Here is a 24,018-nt window from a genome sequence, read left to right as displayed (position 1 = left end):
ATAAATTCATCGAGTGCATTCTCGATAGTTTTCTACATGGGATCTAGTACTGGGTAATAACACAGGCTTAATAAATGACCATAGAGTTTTAAAAAAAGGAAGTAGTGATCATAACATCTCATACGCAGTTTGAGAATGAGAAACATGTTTCAGAAACAACTACGTTCAACTTGGAGGGAATTACAGTGAAATAAAGATTGAGTTAGCTAAAGTGAAATGGATAGATCGATTAGCAGGAATCAAAAAGCATGGCGCTGGAGAAGCACAGCAGGACAGGCAGCATCTGAGGAGAGTTGACGTTTCGGGCATAAGCCCTTCGTCAGGAATGCCTGACCTGCTGTGCTTTTCCAGCGACATGCTTTTTGACTCCGACCTCTAGCATCTGTAGTCCTTACTTTCTCTGAGATAAGCAGCAATGACAGTAAGCAAGCAGTGCCAGATATTTAAGGAAGAAACTCATGACTCTCAGCAAAAATACATCCCAGTAAGGAGGAAAGATTCAGAGAGAGGGATAACCAACCGTGGCTATCCAAGCAAGTCAAGGAGAATATTAAGTTCAAAGAGAAAGCATAAAAGGAGGTCAGAGTCAGTGACAGCTCTTTTCAGCCCTGCTTTGCTGCATTCGGAATTTATCCCAGTAGGCTAAGAAACTATCCCTAAAGGCAGAGTAAATACTTTATGAGAGCAAACTAGTGAGAATATTTAAAAATTGACAATGGACCTTCTTTAAATAAATGAAGAAAGAAAGAGGTCAAAGTGAACATATACCCTTAGAAAATGAATCTAGGGAGATTATTTTGGGAACAAAGAAATGGCATTACAGTGGAAGATAATTCAAAAGTTCCATTAGTACAAAATAGTACAAACAAGGAACTAAGTAACTTCACTAGAGAAGTAGTATTAGACAAACTAATGGGGCTGAAGGTAGCTAAGTCCCATGGCTCTGATAGCTTGCATTCCTAGGATCCTAAAACAGGCAGCCACAAAGAGGTGTTGTTTCTAGTTTTCCAGAATTCACTGGATTCTGGAGACCTTCCAGAGATTTCGAAAACTGCTTAATGTGGCACCCCTATTCAGAAAGAAGGGAGGCAAAAAACAGGTAACCATAGGCCAATTAGCCTATGGTCAGAAAATTATTGGCATCAATGATGAAGGAAGTAATAGCAGAATATTTGGAAAGACGTCAAGGCTTCATGAAAGGTCTAAAGGGGCACTCGGCCTGAAACGTTAATCTGGTTTCTCTCCACAGATGCTGCTGGACCTGAGCTTTTCCAGCAATTTCTGTTTTTGTTTTTGTGTTCATGAAAGAGAAACTTTGTCAGCCTAATTCTTCAGAATTTTTCAAGGAAGTCTCAACCAAACTGGATATACGGAAATCAGATGAGTTGCATATGGACTTACAGAAGGCATGCAATAAGGTATCTCACAAAAGGCTATGTCCGGAGAGCCCCACTGTTGTTCCAGTACATTGGAATAGACAGAGAATTGGCTCACAGGCAGGAAACAGCGAGTGGGAATAATAGGTTTTTCTACGGTTGGTGACTCACGAACAGTGATTTTCCACAGGAATCACTGCTGGGGCCACAACTGTTTACTATATATTGCAACGGCTTGGTGGAAAGTAAATGTAGTACAGATACAGCCAAATTCGCAGGTGACACAAAAATAGCTGGAAAGCCAGGTTGACAGAGGGAGACAAATAGTTTACAGAGTGATACTGATAGGTTAAGTAAGTGGGCAAAAAGTTAGTAAATGGGGTAGAATGTGGGAAAATGTGAAGTTGTTCATTTTTAACTGGAGAACAAAAAAAATTACTTAAACGGACAAAACTTGCAGAAAGCTGCAAAGCAAATAGTTTTAGGTTAGATTAGATTGCCTACAGTGTGGAATCAGGCTCTTCGGCCCAACAAGTCCACACCGACCCTCTGAAGAGTATCCCACTTCCCTCTGACTAACGCACCTCACACTATGGGCAATTTAGCATGGCCAACCCACCTGACCTGTACATCTTTGGACTGTGGGAGGAAAACGGAGCAACCGGAGGAAACCCATGCAGACACAGGGAGAATGTGCAAGCTCCACACAGTCACCCAAGGCTGGAATCGAACCCGGATCCCTGGCGCTGTGAGGCCACAGTTCTAACCACGGAGCCACCGTGCCGCCCATTTGGATGTAAATTGTGCAAAACAAAGAAAGCTAGCACACAACGTGAAATCAGGAAGGCTAATGGAACGCTGGAATAGCAAGACAATCGGAATATAAGATTAGGGATATTTTACTGCAAATGTACAAGGTACTGGATTAGTGATGCTGGAAAAGCACAGCAGTTCAGGCAGTATCTGAGGAGCAGTCGGATGCTGCCTGAACTGCTGTGCTTTTCCAGCACCACTAATCCAGAATCTGGTTTCCAGCATCTGCAGTCATTGTTTTTACCTAACTGTACAAGATACTCAAAAGATCACGTCTGGAATACTATTAACAGATTTGTTTCCTTATTTAAGGAAATATATCATTTCACTGTGGTGATCTCCGGTATGGAGGGACTATCTTAGGAGCAAAGGATAAACAGTTTGAGACTCTAGGGACAAGGATATCTTTTGAGTGAGACATTCCAAAAGGGGAGGGTGAGCAGCCAGAGGTCATGGTTCATATTGGTACCAATGATATAGGCAGGAAGAAAGGTGAGGTTCTGTAAAGGGAATTTAGGGAGTGAGGTAAAAGTTGAAAAGCAAGATGAAAAGGCTGGACTGGCGGTCTGGAGAGCAAGGAGCACAGCAGGTAAGGGAGATGAGCTTACAGCTCCACAATATTGTGGCCATTACTAAAACTTGGTTGAGAGAAGGGTAGCTCAACATTCCAGGATTTAAATGTTTCAGGTGAGCTAGAGGAGGATGTAAATGGTGGGGAGTTCCATTACTAATTAAGAAGAATGTCACAGCTGTATTGAGAGGGGACATCTCAGGGAGCTCATCCAGTGAGGCTATTTGGGTAGAACTTAGGAACAAGAAAGGTGCAGTCACTATGGTGGGGTTGTAACATCGGCCTCGCAACAAATAATGAGAAAGAGAGGAAAAGATATGCAGGCAGACGATGGATAGATGTGAAAACAAACAGCATTGTTGTAGTGGGTGATTTTAACTTCCCCAATAATGATAGGGACTCCCTTAATGCCAGGGGCTTAGATGGGGCAGAATTTGGTTGGTACATCCAGGAGGGTATCTTGAAACTCTATGGAGACATTCCAAACCCCCGAAGGAGACATACTGGACCTTATATTGGGGAATGAATGATCCAACTTTCAGTGGGGAAGTATTTCGGAGACAATGATTGTTATTCTGTATGTTTTAAGACCAGTTATCGATACAGATAGGTGCTTAGGTGCTAAATGGGGCGGGGGAGGCTAATTACTACAGTATTTAGCAGGAATTGGAGAAACTAGATTGGGGACAGATGTTTGAGGGTACATCCACATCTGACATGTGGGTGTCTTTTCCAGGCCAGTTGATCTGAGTTCAGGACCAGCATTTTCCTGCGAGGATGAAGTTAAGGAGAGCAAGATTCAGCAAGCTTGGATAATGAGAGATATTAAAAGTTTGGTCAAAAAATAAAAAGGAAGTGTATGTAAGACTTAGGAAACTGAAATCAGATAACGCTTTTGAGGAATATAATGGAAAAAGGGAAGAATTCAAACAAAGAATTAGGAGGGCAACCAGGGCCATGAAATACCCTTGGAAAGTAAGATTAAGGAGGGTCCCAAGCAATTTTATATGTAAATTAGGAGTATGAGGGTAGCTAAGGGTGGGTCCACTCAAGGACAAAGCAGGTAGCTTATGCCTGGAGCCAGAGCAAGTGGATGAAACCCTGAATGAGTTCTTCACATCGGTATTCACCAGGTTCTGGACGTGGATGAAGGTAAGATCAGGGAGGGGTATGTTGATATTCTACAGCATGTCAATATCAAAGAAGTGGTACAGTGTGTGTTGAAAAACATTACAGTAGCTAAGTCCCTAGAGCCTGATGGGATCTAACCCAGGATATTGAAGGTGGCAAGGGAGGAGACTGCTGGAGCCTATGACAGAGATACTAGGAGAGTTCTCAGAAGACTGGAGAATATCCAATGTTTATCCTTTGTTTAAGATGGTCAATAGGGATAATCCAGGAAATTACAGGCTGGTGAGCCTTATATCAATGATAGGGAAATTATTGGAAAAGATTCTTAGGGACAGGATTTATTTGCAATTGGAAAAGAATGGGATATTACAGATAGTCAGCATGGGCTTGCGTGGGAGAGGCCTTGTCTCGCAAACTTGAATTTTTTGAGGAAGTGACGGTGAGGAGGGTAGGTCAAATGTTATCGATAATGTCTATTTGTGGAGGAGTGCTTTTCTAACTGGAGGTTTGTGACCAGTGGTGTTCCACATGGATCAATGCAGGGACCTCTGTTGTGTGTAATATAGATATATGTTATATATATATATATATTATGTACATAAATGATTTGGATAAAGTGTAGGTGATCTAATTAGCAAGTTTACAGACGACACAAAAAATTGATGGAAGTGTGGATAGTGAGGAAGTTTGTCAAAGGATACAGCGGGTGAGTTGGGCGGAGAAATAGCAGGTAGTTTTTAACTCAGACAAACGTGAGGTGATGCAGTTTGGGAGGTCAAATTTAAGAGGAACGTACACAGTAAATGGCAAGACCATTTGAATCACTGATATATATAGGGATCTTGGAGTCCAAGTCCATAGCTTATAAGTGGCAACACAAGAGGATAAGGTGGTAAAGGATGCTTGCCTTCACCTGTAGGGCCTTAGAATAGAAACGTTGGTAAGTAATGTGGCAGGTGCATACTACTTTAGTTAGGTCACATTGGAGCACTGATTTAGATAAGGGACACAAACAAATACTAATACCATTAGCTGACAGTACAATGACTGTGGATGCACAAATTTAAAAAGTTACACAAATGATTTAGTGGGGATTACATTCCTACTCATCGAGTGACAATGACCTGGAACCCACCACCTACAAACTCTAGAATTGGAGACAATTAACGATTTCAAAAGGAAACTGGGTGGGATTGACTGAATTGCTCTCAAAAGAGCCACCACAGATTCAACAAGCTGAATGACTGCATTCTGCATTAATGGGGAGGTGATGGCTTAGTGGTATTATTGTTGGACTGTTAATCCAGAGACCCAGATAATGTTCTGGGGGCCTGTGGTGAAAGGGTTAAAATTGTGTCCCAATACATGTGTGAATCTAACCGAAAATGGAAGGTGTCGCTTAGTCCCGTGTGAATCTTATTACACACCTTCCCGTGTGAATCTTCTTATCTGTATGTGACCAGAATGGAATGTGTTTTTCAGCCTTGCTCTGCTGTTCACATGAATGTTTAGATCTCGAAAAGAGTATATCAGCTGGAAAAGTCTCCAGTTCGGTAGAGTCTGCTCCGGGGTTGCGTTTAACCGCCGAGCGTGGGTTGTTGGCAACCGCTCTACGAGAACTGACGGCTCCCAGTTCCGGTAACACGTAGAGTGAGTATAAACCAGACCCGTTGTAAGTACGAGACCTGGTTGTGGCGACGCTGCGGGGAATAAAACACTTATATTCTAGCAGACTCGCCTCTTGGCTGTTTGTTCTGTGTCAGACTACTTTCCTGCGAGCCTGGTCCTTGACCTTGAGAATTTTTTAAAACAGGGCCCAGGTTCAAATCCCGCCATGACAGATGGGGGAATTTGAATTCAATAAATATCTGGAATTAAAAATCTAACAATGACCATGAATCCATTGGGGGAAAAACCCATCTGATTCACTAATATCCTTAAGGGAAGGAAACTGCCATCCTTACCTGGTCTGGCCTGATTCCAAACCCACAGCAATGTGGTTGACTCTTAACTGCCCTTTGGGTAATTAGGGATGGGCAATAAATGCTGCCTAACCAGCGACACCCTCATCCTGTAAATCAATAAAGAAAAAAAAATCTGCACAGTTTGTGCTGCAATGACTCTGAAGACATGGAACATCAGTGCCTGAGAGTCAAGTGGTGGGGGGTGATTGTTGTTGAAAATGAAGTCCAGATAATTGAAATTGGTAATGTAATGTTACATGTGGATTCTCACAGTCAGAATAAAAGAATTACAATATATTTTAGAATAATCCCCCTCCTGCCTAAAACATGTGGCAGTGAATTCTCTGTTCCCTGTACTGCAAGTACCACTCTATAGTCTAATTGTTCGCACCTTGTATAACATACGTAATTACGAGATGCTGTGAAATCCAGTTTTTAAAAAGTATGCAAGTTTATAATCCCTTAAATCAATGCGTTCAGAACAGAAAGAAAATAATCAGGCAGAAAAACTTTTAAAAGATTGAAAATTAAATATTTATGAAATATCAATCCTGCATAGTTTCAACATTTTAACTTGAAGCAGATAGGGTGAAGACATGTTAACAGAAACATTGATAAATATCTGAAACAGAAAGCACAATGGGAGAACATGGAGCAGTAGGAATGATGTAAGATTGATCCAAAGCAACAGCAGACACACAGTTAAATGGTCTCTTTCCTTCCGTGGTGCGATGTTTACAGCTAATGCAGGATCAAGCTGACATCGACATTTAAGGGGAAGCTAGATAAACAGGAGAAGAAAGGAACAGAGTTAGGGTGAGCAGAGGAGGACATGGTAGGTGGACCATGTGGAGGAGAAGCACTGTGTTCTTGACCTGAAAGGCCCGTTTCAGTGCTACATGTTCGTGTAGATCTAGATTCATTCCTTTTGCAGGGTCAGAAATGTAAGAGAGAAAGCAAAGCAAAAGGAGGTGAGTGCACGAATGGATCTCGTAATCACGTACCAATATAACAGGAGGGGAAGAAGGAAAGTAAACTTACCGAATGAGTGGCCATCCCTTTGGTTTTGTTTGGAAATTTCTGCTCATTCTCTGGCTGCTTCTCTTCTTCCTGGAAGAACAGAGAATTTTCTGGTTTTATTGTGCTGTGTTCCTGCCAATTTTTAGTTCATCACCCTAACAGACAATAATGGAAACAAATATGAATTTTGGTTCAACCACTAAGAACTGAACTTGCATTTGCACAAGAGGTCACACCAGCAGATCAAAAACTCCTAGAGGTAAGGTCAAATTGAATTAATTAATCTAGTAAATGAAGATTGGTACAAAACCAAATAAATTAATAAAGCTACTTGGCTGAGGGAGGAAACCCACCCAGTGTGACTCACTTGTCTACTCTCACGGTAAATGGTTTAGCCTTCTGAATATCCACCAAAATGCTCAACAAGCTATTCATTCAATTGTAAAGGAAGTAAAACAAGATCTTATCAAAGTCACAACCCCAAGAACAAATTAAATTGTAAATACTAATGACCTGTTTTATCAATTTATGCTTGAGTTTCTGCAAGCTTGAAGACTGAAGGAAGGAGCAATGCTGCTTGGTTGTGTAGAACTTTAGTAATAACTGTGAGGAGGTTCCTTAGGACACATGAGAGTACCAAACTTCAAAGCAATGACTAGAGTATTCATGCTAACCAATTATCACCCTTTCCTCATGCAGTCTAATTGTTCCCATTAAAATTTGGCATTCTTGCAATTCCGGCCAGATATGTGTAAGACGAGAAACTTTGGTTAAGAAAAGCCGGGGGATGTCTCATTCGTTCTCAGGTTCCAAGTAGGAGACACGCGAGTCTCACTCTCAAGGTTTATAAGTGAGATCGCAGGATGGTACAGTGTCTCAGGAGTTCAAAGGATATGACAGAGGAACAGTCAAAGTCGTCATGAATATAGTCACATGATGAGCACAAAGATTAAAAGAAAGGAGAGGAGGGCAGAAACTAATGGGCATGTAGTTTGAGACAGTGTACATGTGGAGAGGGTAGTTCCTCTAATGGGAGAATCAAAAACTAGGGTCACTGTTTAAACTAAGATCAGGTGAAATTTCCTGAGAGTCCTGAGACTTTGGAGCTCTCTGCCTGAAAAGGTGGCGGAATCCTTGAAATTCTTTAAGGTATTAAATATATTCTCGTTAAATAAGGCAGTGGAAGGTTATCTGGGTAGGTGGGAATGCAAAATGGAGGTTAGATCAGCGATGATCTTATTGATTGAATGGCCTACTCCTGCACCTTGTTCACAATCGTCAATTCATCAGTGCCTGGGATCACAGCCCAGTAATCAGCACTCAACTGAAAACCAATATGGTACTCTCACAATGTTTCATTCATTCACCTTCCCAGTTACACGTTTTGGAAACAATGCTGTCTACTGAGTTGGAGAATCAATTCTAGGCCAAGTTTACATTTAGATACAGCTTTGATTATACTAAATATTATACTATAATCAAAATAATACTCTAATCTCAAACTCCATTCAAAATTGGGCCAAAGCTGACACCCAAAACTCCCGGGCGGCACGGTGGCTCAGTGGTTAGTGCTGCTGCCCCAAAGCGCCAGGGAGCCAGGTTCGATTCCAGCCTCGGGTGATTGTCTTTGTGGAGTTTGCACATCCTCCAGTCTGCGTGGGTTTCTTCCAAAGATGCACAGTTCAGGTGAATTGGCCATGCTAAATTGCCCACAGTGTCCAGGGATGTGCAGGCTAAGTGGGTTAGCCATAGGAAATGCAGAGTTATGAGGATAGTGTAGGGGGTGTGTCTGGATGGGGTGCTCTTTGGAGGGTTGGTATGGATTCAATGGGCCAAATAGCCTGCTTCCACATAGTGAGGATTCTATGGTTCTTTCTGATGTTTAGAGAATAGTCAATATGCAAACTTCATTCAGTAAATAATCATAAATACACAAATGTATTTAAAAATCATAGAAATCACCAGTTAGAATCAGATAGCAAATTCATAAGACATTTGCCAAGCTCATATCCACCTCCTGAAATAAGGGGAGACACAAATGCACGGAACAATTTCATCACATTTTCTCCACTGACATTTGGATACTCTCCAAAATTTAAGATGACTAAATTTAAAAGCTCATGATTTGGAGATGCCGGTGTTGGACTGGGGTGTACAAAGTTAAAAATCACAAAACACCAGGTTATAGTCCAACAGGTTTAATTGGAAGCACACTAGCTTTCGGAGCGACGCTCCTTCATCAGGTGATTTAAAGCTGGTCAACTGTCGTTTCTCAGTAAATCACATCCTAATTGATATGTAAATATGCTACATCAAATCATATCTCTCAAGCCCAGGGCAGCAAGAACTAAAGCAGTCATTTCTTCGAAACGTTTATGAAGATAATGTAAACAGCACATTTACACTTCCAGCGCAGTGCCAGAATGCAAATTATAATTTGCAATCACTTTAAAGGCAGATTGAAGCCAGAGTCAGCAAAGGTGAAGCTTGGTCAAACAAAGCTTGTCTTATAGATTCCCAATTGGCCTGTCAGCAGTAACATTTAGAGAATCTTTCTTAAAGTTACGAGGCAGAAGGAAGAGATGGTGACATTCATTCCAGTATAAACAAGATTTAGACAAGGATTCACATCAGAAATAACAAATTCCTGCCAAGCTTGGATCTGAAGCTGGAAAAGAGGTTAGAGCTCCTTAACAACATATCATGGAAGGCTGCATCTCCTGACACCCCTGAAAAGGTTCACACTGCATACATGGTCAGTTTTGCGCATGCACACTTTGTGAAATGCTCCGCCATTAAAACTGAACAAGGCAGCATCCAAATAAGCCCAATAAATATATGAATGGGCTGGAATGACATCACTGACAGTATTGGAAGGGATAATCTGCACATATTGCATTTACATACGGAGGGTATTTTGAGCGAGTCAGCAGACATTCTCTGCACAGATTACCACAGATCCCTTATTGAAGTAGTTGGCGCAGTACAAGCTCTCTTTCTGGAAAAGCATAAGCAAGCAGTCAGGGACCAAGATAAGATAGAGATAATAGTCACAAAGGTTGAAGTTGGAGTTTTCTTGAACTGATAGCGAATCTTTCAGTATCAACTGTCCTCTTTTATCTCTGCAAGTACAGAACCTCGATTATCCAAATGAGACAGGTAGGGAGCATTTTGCTCGGATAACTGATTGCTTGGATAACTGATCTAATCGTCAACAAAGGAAGTATTTACAGGACCTTGAGATCTTGTTTGGATAATTCAAAATTCAGATAATTGATGTGCAGATAACCGAGCTTGTTCTGTATTTGGAAAGGGATAAGAAATAACCCTCTGTATGAAGTCAACCAAAATTCTAACCTCAAGGTCTTAGTGACAGGCAAACAGGCTTGAGGGTGGAGTGCTGCACCCAAGAATACTTATCCTGTATTCGTTTGTAAGATGCAAACAGTTGACATCGGGTAAACTACCTACCCCTAAAAGCAAACTATATTAATGAGCACTCAAACAGAGGCAGTCCTCATCAAGCAGTTACCTTCTACAGGTGGAAGATGAACCAGGAAAGATGGAGTAAGATGTCGTTTCCCCACACTTGGGCAGCAGAGCAGAACGCTGCCATCATAAAACACACTTTATCGTACACCCTTTGTTATCAGATAGCTACTTTCAACTATCGAGAATCATGTACTTCGCCAGTATATTAAGCTAATGTATCAGATCTAAACTGTAGCATCTAAATAAACTACCTGAAAATTAATTTAAAATAGTCAACTATATTGAGAACTTGTGACTCCCAAACACAATTTTCCAGGGAGGGTTGTTGCCACATGAGTTACTGTGTATGGACAGGATAAAACACATTTCAGTATGTTTGAATTGTTTCAACACACCTCATCTCATTATTAATCACACCTCTCAGGAAATCATCACATTACATGACATCAGCTGAAAAATCACTGCAGGGTAATAAAACAGAGCCAAACAGGAGTTGAACTGAGCAGTGCCAATCCATCTTCATTAAGATCCATCTTCATAACGTATGAAATATGATATTAAGGGATACTGACAAAATTGGTCTTTTAAAAAAAAACTAAACTCTGAGCAAGTCTTTGAAGTACTCCTCCTCAGCTACACAAAAAATGGTTTATGATAAAATACATGGCATTGTCAACAGCAGAAACATATGGCTGTTAATATCTTGGAGCTTCACAAATTGGTAGTCACATATCTAAAATTCTCTAATCCGTTCTGAGACACACTTTGTCAGATTGACACTTCCATACAAATAAGAGTGCTCACTCCAATGGGCTAGCTGATAAAGATAATTAGTCTGGGCCAAGTTACCTGACCTCACCAAAGAGTCATGCCAACCTTGAAACAGACTTTACTGGGTGAAGCTAACATGCTTGAGTCAAAGAGAAAGGTCTGTAATACTCACTATCTAGCCTCACAAATGAACACAGGTATTTAGTTAAGGTACTGTATCATGCCCAGTGCAACTATACCCTATATGAATCAGCACTTTCAGGAGAGGAGGGTTAACAGTAAAGAGTGCAAAGAAATAACTTCAGGAGTATCTTTTCTAATACTAATGTAGGGCCTGACCAATAAATATTACAGACTGTAAAGTTCCAGATGTGCTATCCAATTTTCTAAAGATTTTACTGAATGACCGTCACTTCCATCTGATCACCCTTCTCTAAATTGCTACTCTACACATGTTTCAAAACTCATTATAAAAATACCTCTGGATAATCTCCTTCCCCCCCCTCCATCATATATATTATGCCCAAGTCTTACCTTCTTGCCCTCTGTACTTCTTTTGGCGACTGGTTTGGGAATGCGTTCAGGCACAATGCTCTGTGAAGTTTCAGTTAAATCAAAGTTTAGAAGAGTTTCAAGATACAAGCCACGTTGTACAATACAAATTTCACAGTTGATTCAGGCAGCAAGAAGCTGAATTGCGTAAACTAGGAAGTCTCTCGATTTGATCCCTGGACTGTTCTGACATCGCCAGTTGAACAATAGGAATTTGATAATTCGCATCAATGCATCGACATTCGGGTGGCCAGGCCAATGATGTAGGCTTAACACTGGTATATCTGCTGTCTCTAAGTAACTCAGTACAGATCCAGTAACTCACTGGATTCAGCTCACTGAACCATCCAGGCAATACCATTCTGTTAAACGAGACAGACTGCCACTGATGGATTAATATTGCCCTACAGCTTCACAAAAGAACTGATACAATAAAAGTTATGAGAGATTAAACATATGACCCTACCAATCATGGGATTGAGAAATGGCGAACTTTTAACCTTTACATAAACTGCTGCTTACCAAAGTTCTGTTCAGCAATGGCTTTGGTTGGTCAAAAACTTTTACTTGCAGCTGAAAAAGAATTCAGATATTAGGTACTCAGATGCAGAAGACAATTTGCATTTGTAGAGCTCCTTTAAAATAATAAATATCCCAAGGTGCTTCAAAGTAGATTTGTCATTTGTGTGATAGCACTTTGGAGGATAAAAATCAAAGGAAACTTCACTGAGGGCTCTTTTGGTGCAGAGGTATTGAGCCAGGAGACACAGGTTCAAGTTCTACCTTCTACAGAGGGCTATAATAACATCTCTGAACAGGTTGCTTAGGAAATATAAAGGAAACCTCACTGGTGTCAACAAGTTGACACTAGTTTCCTGTCCTGCACGCCCACCACCGCAAGGAAGGAAAAATCAGCCTTCAGGTTCTACTCAACAGATTTTCATTAACTGTGTTTTAAAGAATCCATCTGTCTGACCCAGCACGCCATCCGATTACTAACAAATGCTGGGATGATCATTGCTGACCTGTGATCTTTTCTAAGCGTCAGTGCTAATTTTAGAAACTTCAAGTATTAAATTGCTAAAAATGAAACATAGCCTTTTTAAGAGAACTCTCTTCATATTTTCCTGCAGGGATAGCAGATAGAAATAATTCCTTCAAAAATCATTTCCTAATAAGGGTACAAGCTGGCATGTTCACAATGTGCACATGGAACACAGAATCAACATGCAGTGATATCACACTGGAATGGCACGGACTTAAATGGATGGAAATCAGGTTTGGATGACAAACCCAAAGGAGTTAGACACCAAGGAAAACAGACCATTTCACGCAAACCATGGGTTGCCAATCCTTCCAGGTATCTCAATCTTCAGGAATTGACAATTTATATCCTAGGTTTTGTTTCAAGGAACCCAAGAAAAAAAATTATTAGTGAATTAAAACAAACTTATGTATTTCATGAAACAGGAAGAAAGTTTATCTGACACACTTCGTATTTGAAGGCGGGATATCATGTGATAGAATTTATAGAATCCCTGCAGTGTGGAAACAGGTCCACACTGATCCTCCGAAGAGTATCCCACCCAGACCTATCCCCCTACCCTATTACTCTACATTTACCCTGACTAATGCACCTAACCTACAAACCCCTGAACACTACGAGCAACGTAGCTTGGTCAATTCACCTAACCTGCATATCTTTGGACTGAGGGGGGAAACCGGAACACCCAGAGGAAACTATCCGTGATGATACATCCAAACTTGTTGACATTGTACTTTTTCTTTATTGAAATCAAATGCAACAGAACTATCATAATTCATCATTCACCAGGGAGATTATCTCTCTCTGTTGTCCATTCTCTTGTGGTCTTTTAGAACCAAGCTTGACATTACTTAATCACTTCCTGAAGAAGGGCTTATGCCCGAAACGTCGATTCTCCTGTTCCCTGGATGCTGCCTGACCTGCTGCGCTTTTCCAGCAACACATTTCCAGCTCTGATCTCCAGCATCTGCAGTCCTTACTTTCTCCTCATTACTTAATCATAACCTTCTGATTTGTTTCTCTTCTATCTTGGGACCCATGTACGGTTATTTCTGAACAGTATATTTTTAGTTATTTTTGAGGAAGTAACCAAGATGATTGATAAGGGTTGAGCAGTAAACAATGTTTATTTGGAGTTTAATGAAGCCTTTGGCAAGGCCCCACAAAGTAGAGTAATTAGTGAAGTTAGATTACATGAGATTCACAGGGAGCTTGCCAACTGGATACAAAATGGCAAGTGACAGAGTGACGATAGAGGGTTGTTTTTCAGACTGGAAGCCTGTAACTAGCAATGTTCCTCAGCGATTGGTGCTGGGTCCACTTTTGTTTGTCAATATTTAGAGAATTTGGAGGAGAATATAAAAAGCATGGTTAGTAAATTTGCAAATGACACCAAGATTGGTGGGATAGTAGACAGTGAAGAACATTATATAAGATTACAAAGAGATCTTGATCAATTGGGTCAATTGGCTGAAGATGGAGTTTAATTTGGATAAATGTGAGGTATTGCATTTCGGTAAAACAAACGAGCAGGACTTGGACAATTCAAAGTAGGGCCTTGGGTAGTGCTGTGGAACAGAGATCTAGGAGTTGAGGTACATAATTCTTTGAAGTTTGCATCATATATAGGTAGGGTGGTTAAGAAGGCATTTAGCATGCTTGCTTTCGTTGCTCAGACCTTTTGAGTACAGGATTTGGGACATTATATTGAGATTGTACAGGGCATCAGTGAACCATTTTCTACAGTACTGCATCCAGTTCTGGTCTCCCTTTACATAGGAATGATATTATCAAGCTGGAGAGGGTTCAGAGGAGACTTACCAGGATGTTGCCAGGAATGGAGGATTTGAGTTAGAAGGGGAGGCTGGATAGGCTGGGACTTCTTTTACTGGAGCGTAGGAGGTTGAGAGGTGACCTTATAGGGGTTTATAAAATCACGAGGGGCATGGATAAGGTGAATTGCAGGTGCCAATTCCCTAGGGCTGGGGATTTCAAGACAAGGGAGCATATCTTGAAGGCGAAAGGAGGAAGATTTAAAAAAAGACATGAGGGGCAATTTCTTTTCCCCACAGTAAGTGGCTCATATGTTGAATGAACTTCCAGAGAAAGTGGGTGGGTACAGTTACAAAGTTTAAAAAACATTTAGGTAAGTACATGAATAAGATATTTTTGAAGGGACATGGCACAGGGAACAAGCAGGTAGCATTAGTTTAATTTGGGATTATGGTCGCCACGGACTGGTTGGACTGCAGGTTCTGGTTGGACTGCAGGTTCTGGTTGGACTGCAGGCTCTGGTTCCATGCTTTAAGACTCTAAAAGCAGCCTGATGAATAAACTGGCTGAGTTGAGGTTACAGATTGATACCGCACCCCCAAGCATTCTCAGTTATTACTGAAACATTTCTGAAAGGAGAGCAAGAATGACAGCACAATATTTCCTGTGACAGGGTTTCCACTCGATATAGTGAGAATCGACTGTGTTGATCACTGCCAGCATAAAGGCCATACTGACTGAACTGCGGATCAAAGATTTAGTCTGACACTTGGGTGAGGATAGGAACGGGGACACGGGATGGGAAGAGGTTTTCGACACAAGTCAGGCAGATTCCACCACTGCAGGTCTTTAATTTCAGAGAAAACTGGCCTGGTGGAATCACAGAGAGAATGTTTGATGTTAGCGATTGTATCAAATTGAATTATTGATTGTTTGATTGTTGTCACATGTATCTAGGCACAGTGAAAAGTGTTGTTGTGTGCGCTTGACAGGTAGTTCATAACATACAAAGTGTTTCAGGATAGCAAAACAGTGCAGAATGAAGTGTTACAGCCATAGCGAAGGTGCAGAGAGAGAGAGATCAGAATTAATATTTGAGAGGTCCATTCAAAGGTTTGATAACAGCAGGGAAGATTGTTTTTGAATCTGTTCGTACTTTTATATATTCAAACTTCTTTATGTTCTGCCAATGGAAGAGGTTGGAAGAGAATCAGGGTGGCAGGGGTCTTTGATAATGTTGGCTGCTTTCCTGAGTTTGCAGGAAGTATGGATGGAAGGTTGGTTTACTTGATTGAATGGGCTGTGTTCACCACTCTCTGTAGCTTCATGTGGTCTTGGGAAGAGCAGTTGCCATACCATGCTGTGATGTATCCAGGTAAGATGCTTTCTACGATGCATCTATAAAAAGTGTTGTGCCTTTGTGGTCATGCCAAATTTCCTTAGCTTCCTGAGGAAGTAGAGATGCAGTTGTGTTTCTTGATCGTTGCGTCGATGTGGGTGGACCAGGATAGACGGTTGGTGATCAGCACTCCCAGGAAGTTGATGCTCTTGACCATCGCCACCTCAGCATTATTGATACAGAAGGGCGTTGGGGGGAGTGCCCTCTACGCCACTTCTTAAGGCAATGACCAGCCCCTTTGTTTTGCTGCCATTGATGGAGAGATTGTTGTCTTAACGCCATGCCTCTGAAGAACTCAATCGCTTTCCTGTATTGTTTTGTTGTTGTTTTATATCTGACCTATAACGGTGGTATCATCAGCAAATTTGTAAATGAAATTGGGGTGGAATTTGGTCATCAGTGCATTTACATAAAGGACAAAAGTAATCCAAGAACAAAAGGAAAATAGGGTAAGGTCAATTGCACTAAGGTGCTGTGTGGCAGGGGCAGGCACGGGTGGTGGTTTGGTGAGAGTAATGTAAGCTTTCAAAGCAAAGGAATAATAGGGCACCAGTGCAAGGCAGCAATTTTGGTAATTGACACTCAAAGTGGGACAGTAGGGAAATAGCTTTATTAGAATCATAGCATCCCGACAGTGCGGAAAGACACCGTCGGCCCATTAGGCCTGCACCAACCCTCCACCCTGTATCTCTGAATCCAACCAGACTCCCACCCTATTCCTTTACCATGACCAACCCACTTACCCTGCATCTTTGGCATGGCATGGTGGCTCAGTAATTAGCACTGCTGCCTCACAGCACAAGGCACCTGGGTTTGATTCCAGCCTTGGGTAACTATCTATATGGAATTTGCACTTTATCCCCATGTCTGCCTAGGATTCCGCTGGATGTTGTGGTATCCTCCCACAGTCAAAAGGTGTGATTAGGTGGATTGGCCATGGCAAATTGCCACTGGTGTCCAGGGATGTGCATTCTAGGTGAATGCAGGGTTACAGGGATGGAGTTGTCCTGGGTGGGCTGCTCTTCAGAGGGTCCGTGTGGACTCGATGAGCCTCCGTAATGTAGGGATTCTGTGATTCTTTAATGAGGACATGTAAAAATGGCAGTAGATTAATCATGAGTCACTTTCATCTACACGGAGAATGTGAAAATCAAATTGGCAGAGATAGCCATGAAATAAAAATTCAGTGTATTCAGAACTGCTTCCTGGGAAAAAAAATGCTGTAGATCTAACTGGGGTCAGGTTGTTTTGGATCTGGTGATGTGTAATGAGGCAGATTTAAGAAGTGACGTCGAAGTAAAAGATCCCGCAGGAAACAGGAAGCACAACTTGGTAGAATGTAACATTCAGTCTGAGAGTGACAAATTGGAGTCAGAAACAATGGTGCTAAACTTAAACGAAGGTAATTATACAGGGATGAGGGCAGGTTTGATTGAAGTAGACTGGGAAATATTTTTAGCAGAAAAGACGTTTTAAGAACAATGGACAACATTGAAGAAAATGGTTCATGGCTCACAGATATATCCCAGTGAGGAAGGGAGATTTCTGGAAAGGGAAAAGCAATTATGGTTAACTGAGGAAGTTAGGGATAGTGTTAAAATGAAAGGAAAAAATATGGCAAAGATCACTGGTAAACCAGAGGATTGGGAACATTTTCTAAACAAACAGAAGATATTCAAAAAGAAGATGAAAAACATAAGCTATGAGGGGAAACTAGTGAGTAAACAGTAAGAGCTTCTTAAAGAAAAAGATTGGTAAAATGTTAGAGTTTATGTTAAAGAACTTAGTGGCATATTATGAATTCCTAAATGCTGTAATTTAGGAGAGTCAAAGTTGCATGAAGGAGCAATCTTATCTAATAAATTTAACAGAATTTATCATGTATTTTGGCAGGAGGAACAGAGAAGTGGAATACAACTAAAACAGAGAAAGACCACAGAAAGCTGTAGCAGAGAGGGATTTGGGACTCCTTAAGCATGAATCAAAAATCTAGCATTGAAGTTTAGCGGAAAACAGGAGAGGCAAATAGACTGGTGGCTTCAATTTCCAAGGGCATGGAGCATAAAAATGGGGAAATTTTGTTACAACTGTGCAAGGCCCTAGTCAGACCACATCTGGAATTCTGTGAAGGTTTGGTCCTTTTATGTAATGGAGAATATACCAGCATTGGATTCACTAGGCTCATCAAGGTTTAAAAGATATACTGGCACTGGAAGCAGTCCAGAGAATGTTCACGAGGTTGATAACAGGTACGAGGAAATTTTATTAGGAGGGGGTGAGTCTGGACTCTTTGGATTTAGATGAATGAGAGGAGACCTTATTGAAACAAAAACGAGTCTTACGGATCTTGATCGGATTGGTGGGTGTGGTGGGTGTGGGTGTGTGTGTGTGTCTCAGACCACCGGGCACAATCTGGGAGCATTGGATTGACATTACACAAGGAGAAATTTCATATCTCAAATAGTGAATCTGGAATTCCTTACCACAGAGGGCTGTTGAGCTTCTGTTAAGAATATTTAGGACTGAGATGATCAGGCTGATCAGTGAGTGAATTATGATTTAGATGTATAGACAGAAAAACAGTTATGGATTACCAGATTAACCATGATCTCAATGCACAGCAGACTCTATGAGCTGAATGGACACTTCTGCTCCCATGTCTGAAAGCTCTATTTGCTAAAAGTAGGCCGGACAGTTACCTGAAGGTAATTTACTCAGTTGTGGTTTACAAAAGGGAATTGGATAAGCACCTGAGGAGAAAAGATTTGAGGTCAAGGGCATGGGGCAGTGGGACTAGCCATGTTGCTCCTGCAGACAGGCAGAATCAACTTTTTCTGTATTCAAGCTGTTCTGTAATCATCCTTTGATATAAATTGAGCCAAAGCGCACCAGAAAAATACTTTGCACATTCACGTGACAATCCTCACTCAGTTCATTACTTGATCACAGAATCACATTTGTCTTAACAAGATTACTGACCAAGTTAAAGTCATAAATGGTTAATCAGAAGGGTAAGCATTATGGGACTATACTTATTCAGCATTTGACAATAATCCAAGGCTCATATTTTAGCACCTCGTCCACATTTTGAATGAAAAGCTACCTACCTCTCTACTAATGGTGTTTTTTTCACATTTGAACGGTTTGTACCGATGTTGTATGTAATAACCACTTCCATCTTTGTGCTGTTCTGTGGTAGAACCGAAATAATTCGCTGTGGTATCATCCTATAGGTGAAACATAAATTATTACAGGAAATGATGCACATCGAGAATGTTATACAAAAAGGCACTTTGGGGTAAAGGATGTACATAGCTGTTTATAGTAAAGCTACCACTTACAACAAATTACAACCACCTGTAACTCAGTGCAATATGTAATTATACCCGAGTGCTTTAGCAGTTCACAGCTCAGCTCCATACAAAAGTCCTTGGCAATTTCATGTTACATGGTCTACCCTCCATAATATTCGTCCCAGCCATTCCACAAGCTATGATCCCAGGTAGATGATCTTCTCAAAGGGTGAGCATGGAAGGGTGCAAAAAGATGGGGAGAATGATCTAACCACTTCCTCCACTTTTCAGCTCTTCTGTTGTTGCAGAAGGAGAGTGCTTTACTGCAGAACTTTGGCAGATCAGTCATTTCTGTGCATCTCTGCCTAATTCTTTGCTTATAAAGAATAACAGCTGAAAAGTATTATCCTTCTATTCCCTCAACCACGAATTGGCACACTTGTGATGGTAGTGGTCCTACCTCTGAGTCAGATGTCCTGGGGATTCAAGTCCCACCTGCTCCAAGGGCCACATCTGGACAGGTTGGATAAAAACATCTAAGCTATGAATTCAGCAATGTAGCCTTTCTACCACAAAGAAGTGTTACTCTGTACGAAAGGAACACCAAAGTATTGGCCACTCATGACAAAATGCATCTATTTAACACAAAAAAATGATGCTGAAAAATTTAATTTGAATAAAGTCACAGCTACTACCCATATAATACCACTTGTAGCTGCTTCCAGATAAATATGATTTATCTGCCAAATAGGTAATGGTTAGCATCAGTCAAGACTACTAAAATGTTGCAGTTATTTTAAATCACTAGTTCTCGAGAGCAGTATTCGTATCTTTTTTGCTGTAATTAAACCCACTATCTTCCCTCAAAAATCTTGCTTAGTAGCTTAGCCCATGATTAGTTTAAAATTATATTGGCTATTATTTCATTAGAATAAATAAATATACATTGAGAAAATAATGCAGGTTATTCAATTCAGGCAGGGAGTGGACAGTAACTCGCAGCATCTTCCCCAACATTAGGAATGCTATAGTCAATGAAAGCCTTCACTGTAATCACTGCTCTATGTGGAGGAGTTGCGGAAGCCATTTTGTGCAAAACAGGTTCCAACAAATAGCAGAATGACCAGACTTTCTTCTGAAACAGGTTGTTCAAGAGATACACGTTGGCTATGGCTCCCTTGCTCTTCTCAGAAACACTGCAAACTGGATCTCAAACATAAAACTGTGATGTCACATCTAAAAGGTAATACCTCAAATAGTACAGTACATCAGACTAAAATAACACAGTGTTGTACAGGAGCACAAGTCCAAAATAATTAAGCACTAAAGAGTAATAGAGGGCAAGCAACATTCGTTTGGCAATAACCTGTTCACTCCTGAACCTAATTACAATTGGTTCAAACATGGATAAAAAACTCCAAAGCTGAGACAGTGACTGTCCCTGACATCAAGGCAGCAACTGACTGAATGTGGCATCAACAGCTCCAGCAAAACTGGTTAACTGGTACTATGAGGAAAGTTCTCTGCTCGTTGGAATCATATCTTGGACAAAAAGATGGTTGTGGTTATTGAAGGTCAATCATCTCAATCCCAGAACATCTTTGTAGGAACTCCTCAGGCAGTAGAATTATAGAATCAGATAGTACAGAAGACGGCCTTTAGCCCATTGAGTCTGTTCGCCAAAAATACACTCGCCACAATAGTCCCACTTGCCATACTAGGCTCAAAGTCTTGAATGTTATGGCACTTCAAGTGCTCATCCAAGTACCTCTCAAGGATTGAGAGGTTACCTCTCGCAAATACCCTCCCAGGCGGTTCATTCCGGATCCCATCACCCTGGGTGAAAAATGTTTTCTTTATATGACCTCATAACATCCTGACTTTCATTTTAAAAGTGTGCCCCTTGTGATTGACCCTTAAAATAAAGGTGAACAGTTGCTTTCTATCCATCCTGTCCATGCCCTTCATAATCCTATGGGCTTTAATCAGGTGCCCTCTCAACTTTCTCTGCTCTATAGAAAACTGCCTTAGTGTCCTTGGCCAAACTGCTCCAGATAATAAATGCTGTCCCCTCCAAACTTCACTTCAGCTCTGAAGAGTCATCAAGATGTTAGCTTGCCCTCTCTCCATGGATGCTGTCTTGACTACCATGATCTCCAGCATTTGTTGTTTTCAGTAACAATTCCAGCATCTGCAGTAATTTGTCCCTACCTTCAGCTTGTTCATTATCCTTCCAGCATAAGAGCAGAAGTGGAATGGTCACCGATGAATCATATAATGTTTAAGACCATTTACAGCTCCTTAGCTGTTGAAACAGTCAAGCAACTTACACATCTGACCTGATCAGTAGCAAGAAACATTCAGGCCACACAAGTAAGTACCAGGCAATGACTCTCTCAAACAAGAAAATCCAATTATTATTCCCAGATGTTTAATCATATTACCACCAAAATGAAAATAGACCAGCAATGTAAATGGTGATTAGAAATTATCTGACACCCCAAAGCATGTCCACCCAACCACAACACAAGTCAAGAGTGTAATGGCATACTCTCTGCTTGCCCTGATGAGTGCAACTGCAACAACACTCAAACGTTCAACACCATCCAGGACAAAGCAGTGAACTTGATTAGCACCATATCTATAAACATCAAAATTCATGCCTGTTTCCACTGACACACAGTAGCAATGGACAACATCTACAAAACACACAGCAGCAACTTACCCTAGCTCCTTCAATAACACCTTCCAAATTTGCAACCTCTACCCCTGACAAACAAGGACAGATACTATAGAACAACCAGCACCTGAAGTTCCCCTCCGAGCCAGTTACCATCCTGACTGAGATTTACTTTGCCATTTCTTCAGTGTTACTGGGTCAAAAATACTAGAATCAACTCCCTAATAGTATCGTGGGTCTATCTGCACCGCAAGGTCCAGAGTGCTTCAAGGCGGCAGCACACCACCACTTCAAGGGAAATTAGGGATGGGCAATAAATGCTGCTCCAGCCAGTGGCACCCACATCCGATCAACAAATAAAACACTACATTTAAGAATCCACTTCCAGAAGTAATCATCTTCCACAAATTTTGCAATATTGTAAATCACATTTGGTCTTAATCCACAACTGCTGAAGAGGAACAGATTAAGTGATGTATGGAAGAGAATAGATTCCTAAGGTAGACCTGGGTCCCTACAATGTGGTAGTTCAAGATGTAAATGCATCCTTTCCAGCATTTTCCAGTTTAAATTCACTATTCAATCCACAGTTTTAATCACTACTTTTTAGAAATCAGTGATATCCGGAGCAAACATCACTTACTTTCACTGTAGAATATTCATCAAAACAATGAAAACTTCTCAAATACCATGTGACGTCCAGGGTTACTTCAGACACACAATTCTCTTGAGTCCCTGAAAGATAAGAGAACGTTAATCGTCATGTGCCCCCAGGAAAAAATCATGGGTCTGAACTTAACACATCCACCCCTTCCCTGACTCTCCCAACCCATCTTCCCAGATGGCAAAACACTCTTGCATCTTGAGGATTGGCTTAACATTGTTTCAGGACATCAAGCAGTCACAATAAATCCACAGGGAGAAGGTGCTTCGGATTCATGTTCAATGTCAAGACATGGAAGTGAGCTCTTAAGATTATTTGTGGAATTGTTTTCAAAAATGTTTCCAGAATGTGATTAATTAACCGCACCCAACTCCTGAAAGAAAGTAATTCACCCCTTACGCTACAGATGGGCTTGCATCATTTTCTGGTCAGACGGCAGTTTTCCCTTTGCAAATGCATGATTGGAGGTACAATAGAGGTCAACATAAGTCACCATTCCCTCTGTACTGTGGGAAGCAGCCAATTGCATTTCCTTCTCCTCACAACACCCTCAATAGAAAAGTGGAACCTAAAGGTACAGGAGTAAGATTCGACATCACTCTTTACAGCTCGGCAAATTGCAGTACCAGGGACATCCAAATCAAACCCAACATAATTCTATTCCCAAAAGCAAGCCCATTCACCACTGATCAGGCTAGAAATACAGCTACTCACATTTCAGGGTAATGGAAGAGCTGTTAAACAATGTCTTCCTCAGTAGATAATGAGTCTTAGTTTGATTCTGGAAAGAGACAAAACAATTGAGTCATCAAGCAATATAAAGGAGAAAGCCATTTGGCTTATCACATTAGCTTCATGGCCATTTTTACTGGAAAAAGTTGGTTTTCATTTTAGGTTTTAAAGGTACTGTGGTACAATTCATAAACTGTTACTATGAGATTGAATTCTGATCCTTCAAATTATTCATTAACATGGCCACCACAGCAAAAACAGGAGACAGGTATCACCCCAACCCCATTACCAGGCTCTTCAATAGTGCATCATGATGATGTAAAGCAAAAGGTGGTTGTGAAGGGGTGGCACTCCCAAAGCTAGTGTTTCCAAATAATCCTGTTGGACTACAACCTGGTGTTTTGTGATTTTTAACTTTGTCCACCCCAGTCCAACACTAGCACCTCCAAGTCACAAAGTCAATACTGATTTAGCTATCCGGCAGGATCTCCTAGGAGAAAGTGAGGGCTGCAGATGCTGGAGATCAGAGCTGAAAGTGTGTTGCTGGAAAAGCGCAGCAGGTCAGGCAGCATCCAAGGAGCAGGAGAATCGACATTTCGGGCATAAGTCCTTCTTCAGGATTGCTGAAAATGTGTCCAGCAGGCTAAGATAAAAGGTAGGGAGGAGGGACTTGGGGGAGGGGCGTTGGAAATGCGATAGGTGGAAAGAGGTCAAGGTGAGGGTGATAGGCCGGAGTGGGGTG

At 41.2% G+C, this 24,018-nt stretch overlaps 1 protein-coding gene across 1 annotated transcript in view; it reads right to left on the bottom strand.

Annotated features, from left to right (window-relative positions):
• The window catches only part of LOC122542901 (transmembrane protein 87A-like), a 76,622-nt gene that overhangs the window by 50,071 nt on the left and 2,533 nt on the right, over positions 1-24,018 (bottom strand). Inside the window, exons 2-7 of the mRNA XM_043681036.1 lie at positions 23,259-23,325; positions 22,524-22,615; positions 19,015-19,134; positions 12,213-12,263; positions 11,673-11,732; positions 6,897-6,965 (exon numbers count right to left, since the gene is read on the bottom strand). Coding sequence (XP_043536971.1) covers positions 6,897-6,965; positions 11,673-11,732; positions 12,213-12,263; positions 19,015-19,134; positions 22,524-22,615; positions 23,259-23,325 — 459 coding nt within the window. The remainder of the gene's footprint in view (positions 1-6,896; positions 6,966-11,672; positions 11,733-12,212; positions 12,264-19,014; positions 19,135-22,523; positions 22,616-23,258; positions 23,326-24,018) is intronic.

The sequence above is a fragment of the Chiloscyllium plagiosum genome, chromosome 41, assembly GCF_004010195.1.
Source record: "Chiloscyllium plagiosum isolate BGI_BamShark_2017 chromosome 41, ASM401019v2, whole genome shotgun sequence".
Taxonomy (NCBI): domain Eukaryota; kingdom Metazoa; phylum Chordata; class Chondrichthyes; order Orectolobiformes; family Hemiscylliidae; genus Chiloscyllium; species Chiloscyllium plagiosum.
Note: the sequence above shows the minus strand (reverse complement) of the source record. Positions and strands in the feature narration are given on the sequence as shown.